The sequence below is a fragment of the Oryctolagus cuniculus genome, chromosome 2 (assembly GCF_051225735.1).
Source record: "Oryctolagus cuniculus isolate XC-2025 breed Fujian yellow rabbit chromosome 2, ASM5122573v1, whole genome shotgun sequence".
NCBI lineage: Eukaryota > Metazoa > Chordata > Mammalia > Lagomorpha > Leporidae > Oryctolagus > Oryctolagus cuniculus.
In genome coordinates this window covers 8,613,327-8,635,476 of record NC_142868.1, presented here as the reverse complement: position 1 = coordinate 8,635,476, position 22,150 = coordinate 8,613,327, and the positions used below count along the sequence as shown (strand labels likewise).

Below are 22,150 nucleotides of genomic sequence, written 5' to 3'. Positions count from 1 at the left end.
CGGGCGCACATCCTGACGTAGCCCGTCCGCCCCTTCGGACTAAACCATTAGCTTCAGGGACCTTCTCCACGCGGGGAAGTAAGGGAATGTGAATGAACGCCTCCGAGAGAACTTTTGAGCCCATCTTGTCTACTTAATTTGAAGGATGCGCTCTCTTCTTTTCTTTTATCCAACTGCCCCTGCAAGGGCGGCGTAGTATCTCAACCATCTCGCTCCACACTCCCCCGCCTCCAGCCCCGGCCGGCTGGTGGTCCCTCTCGCCTGGGGGACTCGCGGTCGGAGCGGGTTGGCGCAGAGGCGGAGGCGCGCGCCCGGCGTGACGCGCAGGGGGCGGGGCCCCGCGCCGAGGGGCGGGGCGGCGGGTAATATGGCGCCCGGCGAGCGAGTCTCCCCGAATCCCTCCGGTGGCTGCTGAGACACCGGGGCGGGGAGTTCGGCCCCCACTGCCTGCCTTCCGCCTGTTCCCCGCCCCTGGAGGCCTCCTGCTTCCCTTCCTTCTTCCACCTCGGGGGGGCAGGCCTGGTTCCTGGGACACCATGTCCGACTCCGAGGAGGAGAGCCAGGACCGGCAGCTGAAAATCGTCGTGCTGGGGGACGGCACCTCCGGGAAGGTCAGTCCTCGAGCGGGCCCGCCGAACCAGGCCTGAAGGACCCCCGGCGCGGCCCCGACGCACCCCCGGCGTCGCCTCGCTACCCCGAGTTCCGGGGCCGGTAGGCCGGGGCCCGTGTGTGGTCGTGGCCTGTGGCCAGACACGAAGTGCGCGCTTGGTTAAGGCCGACGAGAGCTGTCCAGCTCCCTCCTTAAAATAAATAAATAAATAAATGAGTAAATAAACCAGCCCGTTTCCAACTCCCTGCCTGCATCTCGAACTCCTTCAAGGCGCGGGCCAGCCTCGCCTCGCCGGGAAGCTGTCCAGCTCCTCGCCTCTCGGACTGGCAGGCATCCGCCCAAGGCATCTCGCCTCCTCTTACTCCAAGTCGGGGTCACACCCTGCTCCTCCCCGCCCTTTCCCGTTTCTGGTGCCTCCCCGTGCACAGAGCTTGGCTCTGGAATCAGATTCCCCGGGTGCGAACGAGGAGCTCCGGCACTTAGCTGGTTGGGTCACTGGAGGGCGGCTCGCTAAGCTGTTTGTGCGCCATGTGTGAGATGGATATTGATAGGGGTCACCGCGAAGGGTGCAATGTGCAAATACACATTCCGTGTGCAAATACACGCACAGGGCTTTCAGGACTCGGTGTGCACTCGGTGAAGCCGCAGCTGCTGGTACCTGTTCAGCACAGCACCTGTCCGACGAGCACTTGTTGAGCCCTTGGTGTGGACAGGGTGAGGGCAGAGCGCAGGGCGAAGCTGGAGCTGTGACGCAGAGAGCCCTGTCTTGCAGTCTCACCTCCCCTCGGTGCAGGGCGGATGAATGAGAGCGTGAGAATCTCCCGCAGTCGCTCAGCCCCCTGGGCGCGGGTGCCTGGCCCGAGGTTAGGGGACTCCTGCAACGGAATGACTGTGGCCCCACACCTGCCTGGGGAGAGAGGGTCTGCAGGCTCTCCAAGGAGGCTGTGCCTGGGGCGCCTGCACACCTGTCGCGTCTGTCGAAGGCGCCAACCCTTTTTCTGGGGATGTTGCAAACGTGTGCCTCCCTTCTGCCCAGCCGCCCTCAGAAACGCAAGTGCTTATTTCCGCCAGGTTCCTGTCGCCTGGGTGCTGGTGTAGTTTGCACACGGTTTCTGTGGTGACGGCTTCTGTGCATCCTCGCGAGCAGTTGGTGCTGCACAGTGGCTCCTGCCTTTGGTTCTGAAATTTGAGTTCCTAAAGCCCCGGGAAAGATGCCATTCGCGTGCACAACTGGGAGCATGCGGTGAATTCCTGCCCTCCTGGGTAGGTTGTTATCGATTTTGTTGCTGAGGAAATTCCTGCCCTCCTGGGTAGGTTGTTATCGATTTTGTTGCTGAGGAAAACAACTTACTATGCTGGCATTCCCTTTAAACGTATTGGAGAAGAAAAGAACTTGGGGTCGTTTTATGAGTTTTTGTACACAGACTTTTTGAATGAACAAATTGTTGCAGGTAAATCAGCACTGTCTCTAAGAGCTTCAGTAAAAAAGATAGTTTTTTTTAACAGTTTTCTCATCATTTAGATTTTTCTTTTGAAAACCGCCTAAATCTTATTGCATCAATTCATAACTGAGCTCATTTCTAATTTAAAACTATGACCTTCTATGACACATGCATGTGTTCAAAAAACCTCAAAAGTGTCCATTATCCTACATGCTTCCATAATTCTTTAAACTTTTGTTCATTTTCTTCCAATATTTATTGCATATGTATTAGTTGAACTTTGTTCATAATTTTGTAACCAGGTTTTTATTTAAACTATCATGCATGTTTCCCCCTGTTGCTAATTTAATATGAATAATCATGATTTTTCATCTCAGTTTACAATCCTGACCAACATACTAATTTTTCCAGTATTGAATTAAGACTGTCATTTTCATTCATAGAATAATAGTTCTTTTTTAATGGTGTTTTGAGTTGATCTTCATCTTAATTAAATATTCTACTTCAAAGCTGTAACATCTTTTTCTGCTGGAAATTTCCTAACACAAGTATCTGAAACTTAACCTTCCATTATTCCTTATTGTGCATTTTTCCCCATATGCTATTCAGGTTGCAAATTATTGGCAGCCACAAACCTTCCTATTCTGTTTTCTTTGCTGTCCTTTTATGAACTCAGTCTCTTCTTCATCCCTGTTTGTATTCAAATATAACGTTTGGTCAGTTTTTTAGCATTAGTTTTTCCTACTACCTCTAACTCTGGGCATTTTTATACACACTGACAGAGGAATAGAATACAGCATTGAGATAACCACTAACAGTTTCTCCAAGAGAAATCTAGCTCCTCCCTCTGTTAACACATGTTTCTATTTCATCTTTACTCTGATTCAGTACAGATTTTCCTAGGGTTTTTGAGGCACAGTATTGTTTTTTGGTTGTCTTTTTAATGTAAATGAATTATGATTAAAAAGTGTTAGCACTTTTCCAAGCAAAAAACATACAGATAAAAATGGTTTAGATGAGGAAGCTGATTGTTCACTTCATAAATCTTTAAGAAGGTTATTTATGCAGTGACTTGTGAGAAATTAATTGCATGTGAAAGATGGCATGAAGTCTAGATAATTGAAGAGGAAGTGCTTCCCATTGATTAAATTGATTCTCTGTTTAATTTTTACAGCCAGATGTCAGGAGATGATATAATAAAAACCTATTGAATGCTTTGTGTGTTCTCGATGAGTTATACTTTTGACAGCTTATACTCTGTTCCAGTTGAAAATCCTAGTTTTCTGTTTGCTTCAAAAGTGTGAGGGCAGGGCTTTCAGAATCTAGAAGTCTTACTTCCAAGAAAGGAAATGTTCTGGAATTTTTCTGAATATTCGTTGATATGAAAGTAGTGAACTTTGATAATCTTAAATGAAAGAGAAAAAAACCTCAAATTACATTATGCTGATTTTGCATATGCCATTTTGTCTTTGACTTTTAAGTATTTCAGTTATTCATAAGACTGTATTAAACATTCTGAAATACTTGTAATAGTATAAGTGATGGTAGTTATTTTTGTGTAGAACTCTTAGCCTCTTCACAGATATTTTGTACTCTTAAGTTAAACAATCTCATTGGCAGAGTTAAGTCTAATGAAAACAAAAAAGCCTTTAAAAAGAATGCTTACCTTTTTCTTCTGATCTCTCAAGTTTGATATTGTTACATGTTTCAAGGATGTAACAGATGTAGGGAGATTTTTCCTAAATGTCTAGTGGTACATCTTTCCTATGTTATTGTTCAATAAATACTTCACCAAGTATCTCAGAAATTCATTGTAGACATTAAGTATTTATCAGATTTGGTGTGTACACAAATTGCCATTTGTGTGAAAAGTCTAGTTCTTGAATAAAATGAATTTTATGTCATGTTGTTAAAGGGAATTGAAATTTGGCCAAGTTTTCTTTTGCATGGCTGTGTGACCATTATAATTAACTATAATAAACTACCTTGAACATTTTATCTTTGCATTATTTTGATATTTGACATCTAATTTTAATTTTTAAAATGAAGAAAGCCTATTTTTCTCTAAATTTGGGAGTATTTCTTGAAGGCAAAGCTTAATGAGCTGTGTTTCTCTGATCTTGGGGGATGTTTACAAATAAGAATAGTGCATTTAAAATGTTTAAGATGTCTTTGAGTTATTTGAATTTTTACCAGAATGATTTATTATTCTGTTACTTGGATAAGACATAGTACTCTAAAAGAAAGCTCCAGACTTTTTGAATAAAACTTAGTTTTTATTTTAAAAACAAGTAGATGTATATCTATTCTGGTTATAATATGTTGTGACTTTTTGTGTATGATTCTTTGATGAAAATGTTTATTTGTCTGCTCTATATTAATTTTAAAAATACTTCTTTGCTTAAAATCTACATATTATTAGAGTCGTACTATAGGATCCTTTTCATTTAACGTATTTAATATAGAGAATAGTTAGATACTTAAGATGCTTTTCTTGTGAGAAAAAAGCAGAGAAATTATATAAGCAGGTTTTTCTCTCCAATTAGTGTTGCATATTATTAGCTGAGGGCATAGCTACTTTCAGAATATTTAACCTCAAAAATGAAACTTAGGTCTCTTTTTTATTGAAATGATATAAGATTCAGATCTTTGGCCATGCTTTAGTTTTTTTCCATTGATAGTTCTCAAATTGTAATTTCCAGCAAGAAGTAACTTCATTATCAGGGGACTTAAAAAGATCTGATTAGTCTGTTGTCTCCACTAATAGCTGCTGGCAAGTGAAATTTACCTATTGGTGTTAAGTCCCACCTCCCGTGTTACTGATTTAGAACTGCTTTAAATTGCTTGTTGGATTAACTGGGGTATAAATGTTAAGATTATTTAGGATTTAATAGTGATCTTATGTTTGCATTTCTTAAACCAAGGGACTAATTTTAGTATTCTATGTATAATTTTTTAGACCTCCTTAGCTACCTGTTTTGCTCAAGAAACTTTTGGGAAACAGTACAAACAAACTATAGGACTGGACTTCTTTTTGAGAAGGATAACATTGCCAGGTAAGAGACTAGAAATTCTTAATATAGAAGATTGTACAAATCTTACAATAAGAGGCATAAGGCAGAAATGTCAAATTTTGAGGCTCTTTTCTTCCTGAAAATTTATGTAATCATTCAATCTATTTTGAGGAGGTTAGTGTTCGTCAGCATCTACCATGAAGGCCTATTGTCTGTGGGTGTAAGAAAAAGTTTATGCATGTCCCCACTCCTTTCCTGTTGTTGGCCACTATACATTTTTGGAACATAAACAATAGTTGCTTATAAAATTCTAAAAAACTTTAAAAAGATTAAACACTATCCATTTGCCAACATACATTGTATTAACTAAATATGAGAAGATTGGGAAGGATTATTTTTAAAAAAGTTATTTTGATTAGCCTCTGCTTCAGGGTTTTGTTCGAATGTTGGAACAGAAGCATAATGTAGCCATGGAACTTCTGTGCTCTAATATGTGAATGCTGTTTTATGCAAGGCAGCATGAAATTGCTGGCATTTAATAGACCACTAAAATTTAGGGTCCCTAGGCACTCATAAAAATACAGTTTGAGCATTCAAGATGTTTCAGTTCACCATGCAAAGAAACTATTTAGATGCCAGTTGCAGCACATTTTGTGGGAAATACAGGGAAATAATAACAAAAAAAGAGTGGCTTATGTTTTAAGTTAGCTCTGAACAATGAGGCTTTAAAATGTTCTTTCCATTCAACTTTAGTGGTTAAAGTATATGTTTAAAGTATTTTGTTAAAAGCAGTTTTATCTTGATTGACTTTATAAACCATCACTCCTCTCTTCTGTGTGGATACACATTTGAATAGAATAGTTGCAAGTGTAATGTCAGATTCATGCCCTGGAACATGAATGATCTAGTAGGACAGGGTTTGATAAATTCAAGTACTGTTGAAATATGTTATTCTCTCAGTCACCCTATTAGACAGCTCCTCATGAAAGTCTTTGAGCAGCTGATGTGGAGACTCTGCATTGCTAGAGTTATTCTTCGTATCTCACTACCAATAAACAGAGTTTGTCATGCTTTGTATTTGGCTAATAAAATGTAGCTTAGAAGATAAAGCATGAGAAAAAAAGAAGTCTGATTTTTCTGTTACCAAGTTATTGTTTAGCAAGAGGTTTAGTGAGAAACATGTATTCTCTTTTATTTATATTTTCTCTTAATATATTCAAAAGTTAAAATCTCATTTTTATTGTTCTCTTATGGCTGGGATAATACTACATTCAGAATATTTGCAACAGTGACTAGCAGAACGCATTTAGAAAGCACACAGTACGCATGCTGAAAACTTAATTGGCAACAGTGTTTTCAGAGATTCACACAGAGAATCTCAGCATAGTGTTTAGTTATTATCATTTTGTTCTGATGACTAATAAGCAAAACACCAAGCTTTTGTCTCATTGTTTGTTTGATTTCTCTAATTTTTTAGTTGAAAGATTTAAATAAAGGAACAAACACTTACCCAAATATTAAAAATGTAGAATGGTTTTGGTCATTCTATATATGTGATATTTGTGATGATTTCCAACCTGTTGCACAGTACCATTAATTTAAACATTTTGATAACTTTGTTAAAATATTTGTTGTTCTTGAAATACAGATTTATAGTATAATATTTTAGACTTAAAAAGTACTTAGGTTAAAAAATGACATTAGGAACTGTATTTTCCTAATGAATATATATACATATATATAGAATCTGTATTTTAATTTTCCTGATTAAGCTTTTATTTTGATGGGCAGAGTTCCAGAAAGAAAATTCTATGTTTTTTAAAAGAACTTTATGCTACTTAATGGGCTTAGAATTTTGTAGAAATTTCAATATTAAAACTTGTTTTAATGTATCTTGATTTTATATCACTAATAAGTATACTACGAAATGAGATTCATCCTATATCCTTTATATACTTTAACCCTAATTTAATTAATTATAAATGTCAAATGTAGGATGAGTAATATTTGTGTCATTTACTAAATAAAACATCACAGGCTGGAGTATTCAAATTATAGTAAAACAGTATATAGATCAATCTAATATTTGTTATTAGTCTAGTAAGTCTACTGACCAGTCATATTGTTAGGGGTGTAAGCGTACTGTTCCTCTATTCACATTCTCTTCATGCAAGTTTTCAAGGTCATTACTTTGCAAATACTCATCCATTTTAGTGTATTTCATGATCCGGTATGCTGTATAGTCTGGATGCAACCACTGTGCAGATTTTACTGCTTAAAATAGTGTATCTGTTAGTCAGAGATTCTGCTGATAGAGCTTCTTAAGAGCCTTAGTCAAAATACTTTCAGGAAGCTTGTGGGTACAGTCCAGTAAACAGCGTTCTACTGTGAAAAGGATTTCTAAGTCTTTAGTTCAAGAAGTGGGCAGACTTGTGTTTTTAGTTCCATCTTGACTATGCAGCACTTTAAGTAAGGTTAACCAAGGCACCAAGTGTACTTTTACAAGGTCACTGTTGAATCCTCCTGGTGGCTTTGATTCATACCAAAGCAACTTACCTGTATTTTGCCACCTCATTTATTTTATTTTTTCTCCTGGTTACATGTCATTTCTTAGAGAGGAACAGGAATTTAATAGCATTTTGCATTTGGGATTAGATTGCTGACAATTTCCTTAAAGTTCTTTATTAGTAAGAAATTTATATTAGATTCTAGATTTAAAAAAATGATGATTACTTGAATAGTTTGTAGAGATTTACAGGTATGTCATTTTGGAGATAAGTGAGGATCCTTCATATGTTGACACCTATAAAAACAAAAATGAGTATTGATTTGAATCACATCTTTTCAAGTAGGGAATTGCCATTTTATTTTTACCATTTTATTTTTAGTTTTATGTGTTCATAAACCTAAACTTCAAATTTAGGAGTTAAAATATATTTCTAAGTATATGAAATAATTATAGTTATATCATTTATTGGAGCTATAATAATTGGGTTTTTTTGGCTAGCATTCTATATTAATGGATTTTCAGTAATGCATAGCTTTTTATTTTTAAGTCATTAGAATCAGTGAATTTAAAAAAAACCAGGCAAACGACAGCAAAAAAGTACCCTTAGTACATGAATATAAACCTTTTACATGGGAGATAATTGAGTAGATGATTTAGAATCTTGGAATTATTGTTGTCAGAATTTGCAAACATGTAATGAAGATTATGTTTTCAAAGTTATAGTGTTAACAAATATCTAATTCAGATAGGATTAGAATGTCAGAATTTAAAGAAAAAAAAGGAAAGGAAGAAAGATTTGTATTCCTTAATATGAGGTTAAGTGATAAGGGATTATTATTTAGCTTGAAAAATAGGGTTAATTATATTTTAATAATTATTAAGTATTGCCTAAAATCTTAGTCTGTAAAAGTTGACATTGTTAGGTACTTTCTTTTGAAATAACAAATGACTGAGGAATTTTGCAAATAAAATGAATATCTTGGGACTTTTGAAGCTATATTTTATATATCTTGTGATGACTAGCTTTTTCTCACCTGCTTAATTAGCAATGATATTATAGGAGAATGATTTCAGCTTTGAATCTTAAGAAATAGAGGTTTTATGAAGTTGAGTTTATACAAATTGTGGGACAAATTGTAGTCTGTGACCTTTTGGTATTCGTATTCATAGGGCTTTAAGAACCTTTCAGTAATTACTGTGAAAGCGTTGAAAGTGTGCGGCTGCGGGAATGATGGCAAGTGATAAACTTCAGTAGCTCTCATTAATGCTAATGGAAGTTCTTCATGGAAATGCTGTGCTCAGTGGCAGATGAAACATACATCCAAACAATGGAAAGATTGTAATACAAACCCACCCCAATTTGCTGGTTTAATCCAGTGTTGTATTTTCAGTTGCATATTTAAATAATGTGACTAACATTATCTGATTTTAGTGTTTTATGTTGGTGATAAAATTCATGTCTTTAAGCCGGTGCCGCGGCTCACTAGGCTAATCCTCCGCCTTGCGGCACCAGCGCACCGGGTTCTAGTCCCGGTTGGGGCGCTGGATTCTGTCCCAGTTGCCCCTCTTCCAGGCCAGCTCTCTGCTGTGGCCAGGGAGTGCAGTGAAGGATGGCCCAAGTGCTTGGGCCCTGCACCCCATGGGAGACCAAGATAAGTACCTGGCTCCTGCCATCGGATCAGCGCGGTGCGCCGGCTGAGGCGGCCATTGGAGGGTGAACCAACGGCAAAGGAAGACCTTTCTCTCTGTCTCTCTCTCTCACTGTCCATTCTGCCTGTCCAAAAAAAAAAAAAAAAAAAAAAATTCATGTCTTTATAATACTTTGTTTTAATGAGATCATTGTTTCAGTTCTGAGTTTTTATTTTGAATTTTTCCAATTTGCTGATCATTCAGAAGGTCAGAAGGTACCAATTGATATTTTGTAGAAAACTACATAATTTTGTGATCAGAAATAGTTTGAAATATTAAACTAAAAACATCTTTGACTTTTGTACCTCAATCACTAGTTGCATTGATAAAACAATAGCTTATTTCATGAATTTTTCTGTGAAATAAATAAATTTTGTAATATGCACAAAATAATTTTAAAGACTGCCTTTTGGTATGTTAGAATGCTTTTATAATGCTTGTCTGGGGAGGATGACTTTGAAATGCTATTTTATGAAGGCTTTGAAGCATATATAATTTGTTTCATTGGAAATGACTTTGAACAGCTTTGAGTGCATCACAATATTTAGTGACTCACTGGGCATGTATTCTATATTGGTTTGAATAGGGAAATCACATGTGTATATATTATATAGGTTAAGTTTGGAAATATTTGATTTTTGATTATATTTAACATTACATTTGATAACTGACTTTCAAACTAAAAAAGACATTTATTTGAGTTAAAATTATGGATGCATTTTTATAGTTTATTCTGTGAGCTTTAGAATCCAGAGGGTTTAGAACCCATAGCAATATTCAGATATGATTGGGTGAGTTAAGTAAGGCTTCAATATTTATATTTGAAGTTTATTTGCTACTGTATACAATATGCTTTATTGTTCTGTCCTTTTAGAAAAAAATTTTAAGGCTAAAGTTTATAAATGAGAGATACTTTATTTTCTTCTGTTTTGAAGGTGATTGTAAATGTAACTATGGAAATGGAGTAAAATGATAAATGTGTATTTCCTGCTGTAATTTCTTTTGACAATATTATTTTCTTGATTGCAAATATCAGACCATATGAACTTGCAGAATAAAAGTTAAATTGTATTCACAGTTTATCATTCTGACAGTATTCTATGAAAAAATATTCATTTATTACATTGTTCCTTAACATTTTTTTGTATTCTTATTTTTTATTCTAGGAAACTTGAATGTTACTGTTCAAGTTTGGGATATAGGAGGGCAGACGATAGGAGGCAAGATGTTGGATAAATATATCTATGGAGCACAGGTATGACATGAATTCTATGATTATTCCAGTGTTGAAAATACTCCCCTTATAAACATACATGCAGATATACACGTTAACTAAATCTAACTTGATTTTTTATATGATACATAGAGACTCTACTTTAGATTTGAGCTATTTTTTTTTAAAGATTTACTTATTTTATTTGAAAGGCAGAGTTACAGAGAGGCAGAGACAGAGAAAGAGAGGTCTTACATCCGCTGGTTCACTCCCCAAATGGCCACATTGGCCAGAGCTCAGCTGACCCGAAGCCAGGAGCTTCTTCTGGGTCTCCTACATGGGTGCAAAGGCCCAATCACTTGGGCCATCCTCTACTGCTTTCCCAGGCCATAGCAGACAGCTGGATCGGATGTAGAGCATCCAGGACTTGAACCAGCACCCATATGGGATGCCAGCACTGCAGGTGGCGGCTTTACCTGCTACACCACGGAGCCGTCCCCTGTGTTAGTATTTTAACTTCACACTCCCTGAATTATGTTTGGTATGTTTTGGGTGACAGAACTGGTTTCACTGACTGATGAGAGTTGGAAAACTCTTCACAGCTTTCATATGTGTTTATGCTACTGGTTGCATTGTCAGCAGTTGAATAAATCCAGGGATAAATGGCATTTGGTATTAACTGATTTGGTTACAGTGACTGCTTTCATTTAAACCGACTGAGGGGGTGGGCTCTGAGATTGAGGGGGTTAAGCTGCTGCTTGGGACACCTGTATCTCATACTGGAATGCCAAATCAAGTCCTGCCTCTGCTTCCTATCCAGCTTTGCGCTGATGCATCCTAAGGGGGCAGCAGATGATAGGTTAAGTATTTGGGTCCCTGTAACCCATAGGAGTTTCCTGAATGGAGTTCTGGGTTCCTGGATTCTGCTTGACCCAATGCTGGCTGTTGTAGCCATTTGGGAAAAGAACCAGCAAATGGAAGATCTCCCACTCCTGTCCCAACTCTTTCTCTCCCTTCCAAATAAGTAAAAATATAAATAAACATTAAAAAAATACTGACTAGAAATATTAAAGGAGAAAACTTTAATTTCATTTTTGCTTACAAGAATCAAAACTAGGGCAGGTGTTGTGGGTTCAGTGGATTAAGCTGCCACTGAATGGTAGTCCTGGCTGCTCCACTTCTGATCCAGCTTCCTGCTAATGTGTCTGAGAAGGCCATAGAAGATGGCACAAGCACTTGTGCCCCTGCCATGCATGTGGGAGATCCAGATGGAGTTCCTGGCTCCTGGCTTTGGCTTGGCCTCCCCTGGTGCTTGCAGCCACTGGGGCGTGAACCAGTGGATGGAGAATTTCTTTTTCTGTCTCTCCCTCTCTCTCTGTTACTCTGCCTTTCACAAAAAACCACAAAACTGTATCTACAATATGGATGAAATATGCATTTGTCTAAATAGTTATACTCTTTTCAGATTTAATGTCAGTATTTTATATCACAACTGACTATATAAGATATAATATATACAGCCAGAAATATGATAAATACATAAAAGTCCTCTGGTAACAAGAGCTTATAAAGACATAATTTATACATTTTTAAATAAAATTATTAGAAATAGAAAAGATGCACAGTAATAATATACTTTAAACATTAATTCTCTATGAACACATACAGTGAAGCATAATAATTTCCTTTTTCATGCTGTGGCAGATTGCTTTTGATTAACACAGACTTTAGAAATACAGCAATGCCGTAGCAGGTAAAGCTGCTCCCTGCAACGCTGGCATCCCATACAGGCGCCGGTTCAAGTCCTGTATGGATCCACTTCCAATCCAGGTCCCTGCTAATGCTCCTGGAAAGGCAGCATTAGATGGTCCAAATACTTGGGCCCCTGCTACCCACATGGGAGATCTGGAAGAAGCTGCTGGCTCCTGGCTTTGGCCTGGCCGAGCCCCAGCTGATATGGCTATCCAGGGAGTGAACCCGCAGATGGAAGATCTCTCTCTTTGTCTCTCCCTTTCTCTCTGTATCTCTGACTTTCAAATAGTTAAATAAATCTTAAAAGAAAAAGAAATACGGTAATGCCAGTAAATGTAATCATCTATTAAGGCACATAGCCTTAACATGAAATGTTAAGCCTGAAAATGAAACTTTGGACTGCTTAGTGTGCTATGTAGGTAAAGCTTAATGATACACCATTTCTTTATATTTGATTAATTTTGTGATTAAAGTAGAAGTGTCACTTGGTTGTGGAGCTATGTTTCTCATGAAATTGAATCCATAGCACAGAGTTGAAGAATGTTAAGTATTCTACTTTACAAAGTTTGGTTCTTGACAAATACCATTGTTATTAATTTTGGAATGAAAATAGATTCTGATACACTTTGTAAAATATTAAGAGAAGGATAAACAAAGCTAATGTGGTTGTGGGTCATGTACAAAGTTTCCAGAGTTTTGTATTGCTGCATTATTCGTTGTCTCCTGTACAATGTTTCTATGTTTATCATTTTCATTTGTGATCAAATGATATAATATTTTATGAGTTTTGTTTTTCTCTTAACAAGTAAATCTCATATTTTTGTGTGTTACTTTTGTTGTTTAATTTTCACCAGTTTAAAGTGGATACTAAAAATAAAGAAAACTTGCCATGCAGAGATTTATAGGAAATTCCAGTCCTTGTTTTATTCATGTTTTGGGTAAAATGAGATTTAAAAATAACACTATCTGTATTCTTCTCATGATAAAATCTGTCTTCAAGGTCATATATAAGAATTTAAAAAAATTAAAATTAGATTAACTTCTAGTGATATTTGATTCTGCATGTGGCTAATAGGTATAACAAAAGTTTGTGGAGAACAGAAGGACTTTATGCATCTCAGTGTAACAGTCATCTAAAATTCAATGAATATATTTTTTCACTTAAAAGTTAGGGAAATATAATGCTCATGAATTGGATTTTGTTAATTCTACCTAACTTCATGTTATTGAAAATTATTATTTAACTTATTTAGAATTTCTTACTATTAAATAGAAATTAATATTGATGTGAAAATCACATAATAAAATATTAGCTATTCCAAAGCAAATAAACAATGGCATTTAGTACATTCAAAAATTGTTTAACCATTCCCTTAAATTAGTTTTTGACAGTTGCCTATAGTCAGAAGACATTAATTAGAAAATGTATAGCAGTTTCAAGAATTTCCATCTTTTTTGAGAGTACTTGTATTCAGTAAAATGTTTCTATTCTTTTCTAATGTTCTTCAATTTGAGGGGGTGGATAAAGTGAATGTTATATTTCTTTTTAGAACTTGTCTTAGAAGGTTTCCATTTTGAATGTGCGTGTTGACTTTTTTGCTGATGTTTTATATTATTTATACTTTAATATCTGTGACTGTTATAACAATAAATGCTATTTTATTAAATGACAATGTAGTACAGCATTTCTTTTTTTTTCTTTTTATTGATAAGATGGTATTTTTAAGAAATTCATGAATATTTTCATGAATTTGTCCTGAGAAACTGGAATTTTGAGATGATAAAATGACTTGTAATAAATTGATGATGACAGAGTAACTTCTCTGCTTTCTAGAGATTCCAGATTAAGTGATAATGAAATACATTTACTAGTAGTCTTTTTTGTTAAAATATATGTAAATTTGATATCCAGACCAGAGAAGCTCTGATTTATTCTTTTTTTTTTTTATCTTTTATTTAATGAATATAAATTTCCAAAGTACGACTCATGGGTTACAATGGCTTCCCCCCCATACCATCCCTCCCACCCAAAACCCTCCCCTTTCCCACTCCCTCTCCCCTTCCATTCACATCAAGATTCATTTTCTGATTTATTCTTTACTACCATAAATTGGGAAAAATGTTACTTTTCAAAAAGATTCTAATAGCATTTTAATATACTTATAACTTTAGATTCCAAAATCAAAATTAATCCTCAAGGTTGATCCATATTGTTTCTAGAGTTGTAGATGGTTTGTATTGCTCATTTCGTGAATATTTTGGATTTTGATACACATGCTTCAGTCCAGAAATCTTTTACAGGTAATGTTTTGAGGATATCAGTTTAATGTGTTAATTAGGGTTCTGTTTTAGGTTCTCCAACTACTATATTTTGTGTAGAAATAATTATTTGATACATCTCTGTGCTATTAAACTTGTGAATTTGTTTATTTAAAGCATTTCTTAACATCCAGGAAGAAACTTGTTTGTAGGCTGGGAGTTAGCTTGTATCCAAATAAAAATGATTATTTTATCCTCTTCCCTCCCCTTCCCCCATCACAGTAACATTAAGCTTCAGCAATAGTCTATTGAATAATGTTTGTTGAAACCAAATTGAATTGACACCCAAAAAAGAATTAGTGAGGTATTTTAGCAAGAAGTAGTTCTAAGAATTGAAATATGTCCCAGTTAAATTCCCAGATTTTAAATTAACTTAAAAATTTCTAGGAGTCTTCAGAAAGATGTTATAGGCTATTTTTCATAGTGGTTAGAAGCAAACACACAGTACATAGTGTTTAGTGCCCTGTAACCTGTGGCTAACAGAGGCTAATAACAAACCTCAGAGAAGGACTGGATGTTTCATTTTTGTAGCTCTTTCCGTCCTGGAATCTAAGTGGTTTGCAAACACTGCCCCACTGAGCATAAACTCAATGAAATGTAGTCATTTGTGAGGTAGAACACAACTACTATTGTGGGCCAGTACCCCACACAGATGAGCCTGCCTGTTAACCACCAACTAAAGAGTTTGGTGCCTGTATGACAACTGGAGGGAGAGCTCATTTCAAAACTGGACTCCCTGACACACTTTCATATCTTTTACTATGAATATTTTAGTTGTATATATGCAAGCTTATATATTATATATTATTATATTTAAGGGCCCCATTACATTAGTATCTGTTATGTTATACTTAGCAAGGCATAAGTTATAGCTATTATATAATCTTCCTGATTTAATTAATTTCCATAAATGAAACTAAATGCTGAATTATATTATTTTACAGATCAGAGAAAAAGGAAAATAACTTGTACTTTTGAAATAGGTGAACCCTCTTTCAGGTTAAGTAATATGTGTGTGCTGTTTAACTTAACTCTTGTTAAAATGTAGAAACAAATCTGCTCACTATATTATAAGACTGTTTCTTGTTGTCTGTGATAGTTTTTTCCTTCAAAACTGCTACTAGTTATTACTTTGAAAATTGTATCCATTTGATTTGCTGATAAATCCTGTGTGCTTAATAGATATGTTGGTAAGTGAAATAGGTGGAAACAAAAGTTCTGTTAAAAAGTAACCTTATATAATATTAAAAGTCTTGAGATTTACAAAGGGAAAATATGGTAATATTTTAGAATTGGTGGTAGTACCTTCATGGGAATGTGAAGTTAAGGCATTAAAAAGTAGAAACATTTTTGATGAAGGATTTGAAGATATAGAAAGATTCATTAAATTTGAAATTCGATTTCCAAAAGTCATGTAAAAAGGTCTGGGAGGAGGAGGAAGAGTTTGAGGGCAAATTGAAAAGAGGAAGCATAGGGTGATATGGAGACATGGGGAGAGAAATGGCTGATAGGTAGATGTTAACAAAAGTTATCTAAGACATGAGACAGTGATGGGTTTAGATGGTCACACGATTGCCAAAAAAATTAGAATTAGTAGTGCCCAACTAGATTTTCTGACTTAATGCTGGGGCTGAGATGTGTTATGTTTCTGATGGAGTTGTAGTTTTGTGTGGCTAGGAAGGGTCATTTACTGTCCTGGAAGGAATCAGAAGAGTTCTGGATTGGGGCCTGCATCTTGGTGCAGTCAGTTAAGCTGCCGGCTGTTACACTGGCATCCTGTATGAGTGCCAGTTGGAGTCCCAGCTGTTCTACCTCTAATCCAGCTCCCTGCTAATGCACCTGGGAAACCAGCAGTAGAAGGCCCAAGTGCTTGGTCTCCTGCCATCTGTGCAGTAGACTCGGGTGGATTTCCTGGCTCCTGGATTTGGCTTGGCTCAGCCCTGGCTGTTGCATCTATCCGGGGAGTGAGACAGTGCATGAAAGATCTCTCTCTCTCTGTCTCTCCCTTTCTCTCTGTAACTCTGCCTTTCAAATAAATAAAATAAAATAAATTCAAATAAAATAAATTCAAATAAATAAAACGAGTTCTGGATTGACTCTCTTGGTAAGAGAGTCAGGACTTGAAGGTGCTTGTATTATATATGGTTCCCGTGTGTGTGTGTGTGTGTGTGTGTATGTGTGTAGCTATAGGCCCTAGCAGTCATAGTTTTAGTAATGTGTGTCTTTCAAATAATTGGTTCATTTCACTTATACTACCAAATTTGTGGCTATTAAGTTGTTCTTATGTTTTTAATGTTTGTGAGGTAATGATGACTCTTCATTCATTTCTGATACTGGTAAGGTTGTAAGGTTTTGTTGATTTTCTCCTTTTCAATTTCATTGATTTCTAAGTTTTGTTATTATTCTTGATGGCTTTAGACTGAAATTGCTCTTTTTAGTTTCCTACAGTTGAGGCTTAGATTTTTGATCTTCCTTCTTTTCTAATATGTATGCATTCAATGCTAAATATTTTTCTCTAAGACTGCTTTTACTGTATCCTGCAAGTTTTGATTGGTTATGTTTTTATTAGTTAATAATGTTTTAGGGACTGGTGCTGTGGCGTAGCGAGTAAAGCCACTGCCTGTAGTGCTGGCATCCCATGTGGGCACTGGTTTGAGACCCAGCTGTTCCACCTTCCATCTGGCTCTCTGCTATGGCCTGGGAAAGCAGTTGAAGTTGTGCCTGAGTGCTTGTGCCCCTGAACCCTGGTAGGAGACCTGGAAGAAGCTCCTGGCTTGTGGCTTCGGATCGATGTTCAGATTGACGCAGCTCCGGCTATTGCGGCCATCTAGGGAGTGAACCAATGGATGGAAGACCTCTCTCTCTCTCTCTCTCTCTGCCCCTGCCCCTGCCCCTACCCCTGCCTCTCTATAACTCTGCCTTTCAAATAAGTAAATAAATCTTTAAAAAATGTTTTAAAATTCCTTTTGAGACTACTTCTTTAATCATCATGTATTATTCAGAAGTATATTATTTAATATCAAAATGTTTTGTTTTTTTCCAACTGTCTTTCTGTTATTGATTTCTAGTTTAATTCCATTGTAGTTTAGAAAAAGTATTGTCAATACTTTTATAGCCCAGAATGTTATATCTTCATGAATAAAGAGTTTGAGAAGAGTATCATTCTGATGTTGAATAGAATATTCTGTAAATGTCAATTAGATGAAGTTGATTGTTAGTGCTGTTCAGGTTAATCTGTTTGCTTTATGTGTCTATTAATGGGAAAAGGTTGTTAAAATCTCCAACTGTGGTAGTAGAGCTGAGGATTTGGAACTCACTGCATTTCTATCAGTTTTGGCCTTGTATACTTTGGTGCTCTGTTGTTAGCTGCATATGCATTGGTGATTATTATATCTTCTTGAAGAACTGATCTCATTATTTTGGGAAAGCTTTTATTTAATATAAATTTCTTAGGTACAGCTTTTGGAATATAGCGGTTCTTACCCCCATATCCACCCCCCAACTCCTGTCCCACCTCCTACTCCCTCTCCCATCCCACTCTTCATTAAGATTCATTTTTAATTATATACAGAAGATCAACTCTATACTAAGTAAAGATTTCAACAGTTTGCACCCACACAGACACACAAAAGTATAAAGTACTGTTTGAAGACAAGTTTTACCACTAATTCTCATGGTACAATTCATTAAGGACAGAGGTCCTGCATATGGAGCAAGTGCACAGTAACTCCTGTTGTTGATTTAACAAGTCTGAGGTGATACTACATTGTGGTTTGAATTTTTATTTATCTGATGATCATTGATGTTGAGTAGTTTTTCATGTAACTCTTGGCCACTTGTGTGGCTTCTTTTGAAAAATGTCTCCAAGTCTCTTGCCCATTTCTTTTTAACAGATTTATTTATTTGAAAAGTAGAGTAAGAGAGAGAGCAAGATATACAGAGAAAGTATGTATGTATGTATGTATGTATGTATGGTTTACTTCCAAATGGCTGTAACAGCTGGGGCTGGGCCAGGCTTGAAGCCAAGAACCAGGAACTCCATTTGGGTCTCCACTCAAATGCTTAAGCCATTGCCTTCTGCTTCCCAGGCACTTCAGCAGGGAGTCACGGTGGAAGCAGAATAGCTGGGATTCAAAATCAGTGCTCTGTAAGTGATGTGGGCATCCCAGGTGGTGGATTAACTTGCTGTGCCACAATGCCCGCACCTTTGTCCATTTTTGAATTTTTTTCTTTTCTAGCTAGTGAGTTGTTTTATGTTCACAATGTCCACAAGCTTACCCAGGTTTTAATTGGGTATTTTGTTTGAGTTCTTTGTATATTTTGAATATTAGTCTGTTATACCGTGTTTGGTTTATAGATATATTCTCCCTGTCTATAGGTTGTCCTGTCTTATGCAAAGGTGTCTTAGTTTGTACTATTTATATACTTTTACTTTTGGGGTCAAATCCAAAATTGTGGGGCTGGCGCTGTGGCACAGCAGGTTAAAGCCCTGGCCTGAAGCGCTGGCATCCCAAATGGGCACTGGTTCTAGTCCCAGCTGCTCCTCTTCCAAACCAGCTCTCTGCTATGGCCTGGGAAAGCAGTAGAAGATGGCCCAAGTCCTTGGGCCCCTGCATCCATGTGAGAGACCCAGAAGAAGCTCCTGACTTCAGATTGGTGCAGCTCCAGCCGTTGCAGCCATTTGGGGAGTGAGAGTGAACCAGTGGATGGAAGACCTCTCTCTCTGTCTCTACCTCTCTCTGTAACTCTCTTTCAAATAAATAAAATAAATCTTTAAAAAAAATCCAAAATTGCTCAGATCAGTGTTCAGTAGTTTTATTCCCCCCCCCCCCTTTTTTTTTTCTACTAGTTTTATAGTCTTGGGTCTTCTGTTAGAGTTTGTAGTCAATGTTGAGTTGAGTTCTAAAAGGATATGAGGTAGGGGTATCTAGTTTCATTCTTTGGCAAGCAGATATACAATTTTCCCAATACCATTTATTGAAGAGTGTCATTTTGTATTCTTGGCACCTTTGTCAAAAATCAGTTGGACATTGGTGTGGGTGTTGTGGCATAATGGTTAAGCTGCCACTTGTGACACTGGCATCCCATATGGGTGTGAATTTGAGTCCTAGCTGCTCCGCTTCCGATCTAGCTCTCTGCTAATGTGCCTGAGAAAGCAGCGGAAGATGTCGCAGTCCTTGGGCCCCTGCGCCCATATGGGAAAACTGGTTGAAGCTCCTGGCTCCTGGCTTCAGCAGGCCCAGTCCTAGGTGTTGGGGCTATTTGGGTAGTGAATCAGCAGATGGAAGACCTCTCTCTCTCTCTCTCTGTAACTCCACCTTTTAAATAAATAAGTCTTAAAATCAGTTGGACATCCTTGTACATGTGTGATTAGTTTGAGTTTTCTGTTGATCAATGTGTCTTTTGTGGGGGCGGTATTATGCCATTTCAATTATAGCTATTTAGTATGGTTTGAAATCAGGCAGTACGATGCCTCAAACTTTGTTGTTTTTGCTCACAGTAGCATTGGTTGTTTGGGATTTTTTTCTTTCATATGTAAAAGTCAGTTTTTGGCCCATTTTATTTTACTTCTCCCTGAAGAACCTCTGTGAATATTTCTTCCAGAGTAGGTCTTCTGGCGATTAATTACCTTAGTTTCTGTTTTTCTGAGATGAATTACCTTAGTGTTTTTTTTTCTGAAAAAGTCTTTTATTTTCTCCTTCACTTTAGAAAGTAGTTTTGCTGGAAAGTCATATTCTAGGTTGATTTGTTTTGTTTTGATAATGCTTCAAATATTCCATTCTCCTCTTTTTTGCATGGTTTCTGTGAGAAATTCTCTGTAGTTTTTCTTTGATAGATAAGGTTCCCTCCCCTGCCCCCACGTCTTTTAAGATTTTCTCTTGTGCAGTTTGAATATATAATATGCCTAGGTGTATAGAGTATTCAGTATTTTTGCTCAGTGGTTTGGTGTCTGTAATGAATTTTGGCAATTTCTTGGTTATTATTACTTCAGATATTTCTTAAGCTTTTCTGGATTCCAGTTATACATATGATGTACCACTGTTCTTTGGTGATGATCTGTTTTATTCATTATCTTTTCTTTTTGCATTTTGGACAGTAATTTCCATTGACCTGTCTTCAAGGTTATTGAGTATTTACTGTGTCCAGTCTACTAATGTTCCCAACAATGGCATTCTTCATTTCTGTTACAGTGTTTTCAGGTCCACGTTTCCTTTTTATTATTTCTTAGAATTTCTATTTCTTTTCTTACATCATCTAGCCGTTCTTGCGTGCTATTGATATTTTCATTAGGGTCCTTGAAATATTCATAATTCTTTTAAATTCCTTATTTAGTAATTGTAAAACCTGTGTCCTATCTGAATCTCATCCTGATACTTACTTTTTCTCTTCAAACTGCCTTTTGGAATGGTTTGGTAGTTTTCTCTTGAAAGCTGGACATTTTGTATTGATTATTCATAATTCAGATAGACCTTTGTTATATATGAATGTTAGCCATCGCAAAACACACTGGACACTGGAGTAAGGGAAAGGGTTTATTGGGGAATACCCTACAGACCAGAGTGAAGGGGTGGCAAAGGAAAAGAGAGAGAAAGAGAATATAAGAGACAAACAGAGAGGAGAGGAGCTAGCAAGGAGAGAAGATAGAGCAGAGCCGAGGAGAGAGGAGAGCAGAGCCAAGAGAGAAGAACCAAGAGCCAAGAGAAACCAATAGAGCGCAGGAGAGAAGGACTGAGAGAGCATGTGTTCAGGAACAGGCCCTTTTAAAACTTTGCCCGGGGGCGGGCAGGGAAGCAGGAGCAGCAAATCCCATTAGGATGGGGGTGGAGCCTGGCTCAGGTAGCTGGGCCATGTGGCCACCTGGCTAAAACTGCACCAGTTTCCAAACAACCTTTACCATGAGGTTTCATGTTGGTTTGACCAGGGTTATGCTGCATTTAATGTTTGCTGTAACTGTAGGTGCTAGAGGCATCAAGTTTTTCTCACGTCTTTGTATTTTTTCTTCTTATCTTTTCTGGGTATCTTAAAGAACCCTTCATTAATTGAAGTCTGTGTCTTGCAGCTCTTACTGCTGTAATCCATGGAACCTTCTTAGTGCTGTGGTAAAGTATAGAAAGGGGAAACATTCTATAATGTTACAGTATAGGCTCAGTCCTTTAGTGGACCTGTGTTGGCTGTATTGTGAATTTCACAAGTGTTTCTCTTAGCTCCTCCTAGTTACATGCGAAAGAATGACTAGAAGGGGCTTGAGTTAGGAATTTTCCTTCCCCTTGTGGGATGTAAGGCTCTGATTATACTTTTCCCCCCCTGGAGAGTACGCCTTTATTATGAATAAAGATCTGGGTATATTTTGCAGGACTTACTTTCCCCTTCCTTTGTGAGAGATGGTTTTTCTTGGCTCTTTAACATGAAGATCTGGTGTTCGGGAGATAAAAATCCACAGGTGTTACTCTGATCAAGCTTGACCACAGTGAGCCTTCATCAGTTCATCACAATCACCAATTAGGCTTTCCTAACCTTAGTAGAGATTGCTGCTTCAGGAAAGTAGGTCTTGGCTGAGACTATGGATTTTCCTGTCTCTGTTATTTAAGGTGGTGATTTGCT

The 22,150-nt window shown here is 37.4% G+C and overlaps 1 protein-coding gene across 4 annotated transcripts in view; it reads left to right on the top strand.

Moving 5' to 3' along the window:
- Positions 1-340: 340 nt before the first annotated feature.
- The window catches only part of RAB28 (RAB28, member RAS oncogene family), a 138,008-nt gene continuing 116,198 nt past the window's right edge, over positions 341-22,150 (top strand). For all 4 annotated transcript variants that reach the window (XM_008274229.5, XM_002709359.6, XM_089326942.1 and 1 more), the window contains exons 1-3: positions 341-611; positions 5,012-5,108; positions 10,431-10,519. In XM_008274229.5, coding sequence (XP_008272451.1) covers positions 537-611; positions 5,012-5,108; positions 10,431-10,519 — 261 coding nt within the window. In that variant the 5' untranslated portion in view covers positions 341-536. The remainder of the gene's footprint in view (positions 612-5,011; positions 5,109-10,430; positions 10,520-22,150) is intronic.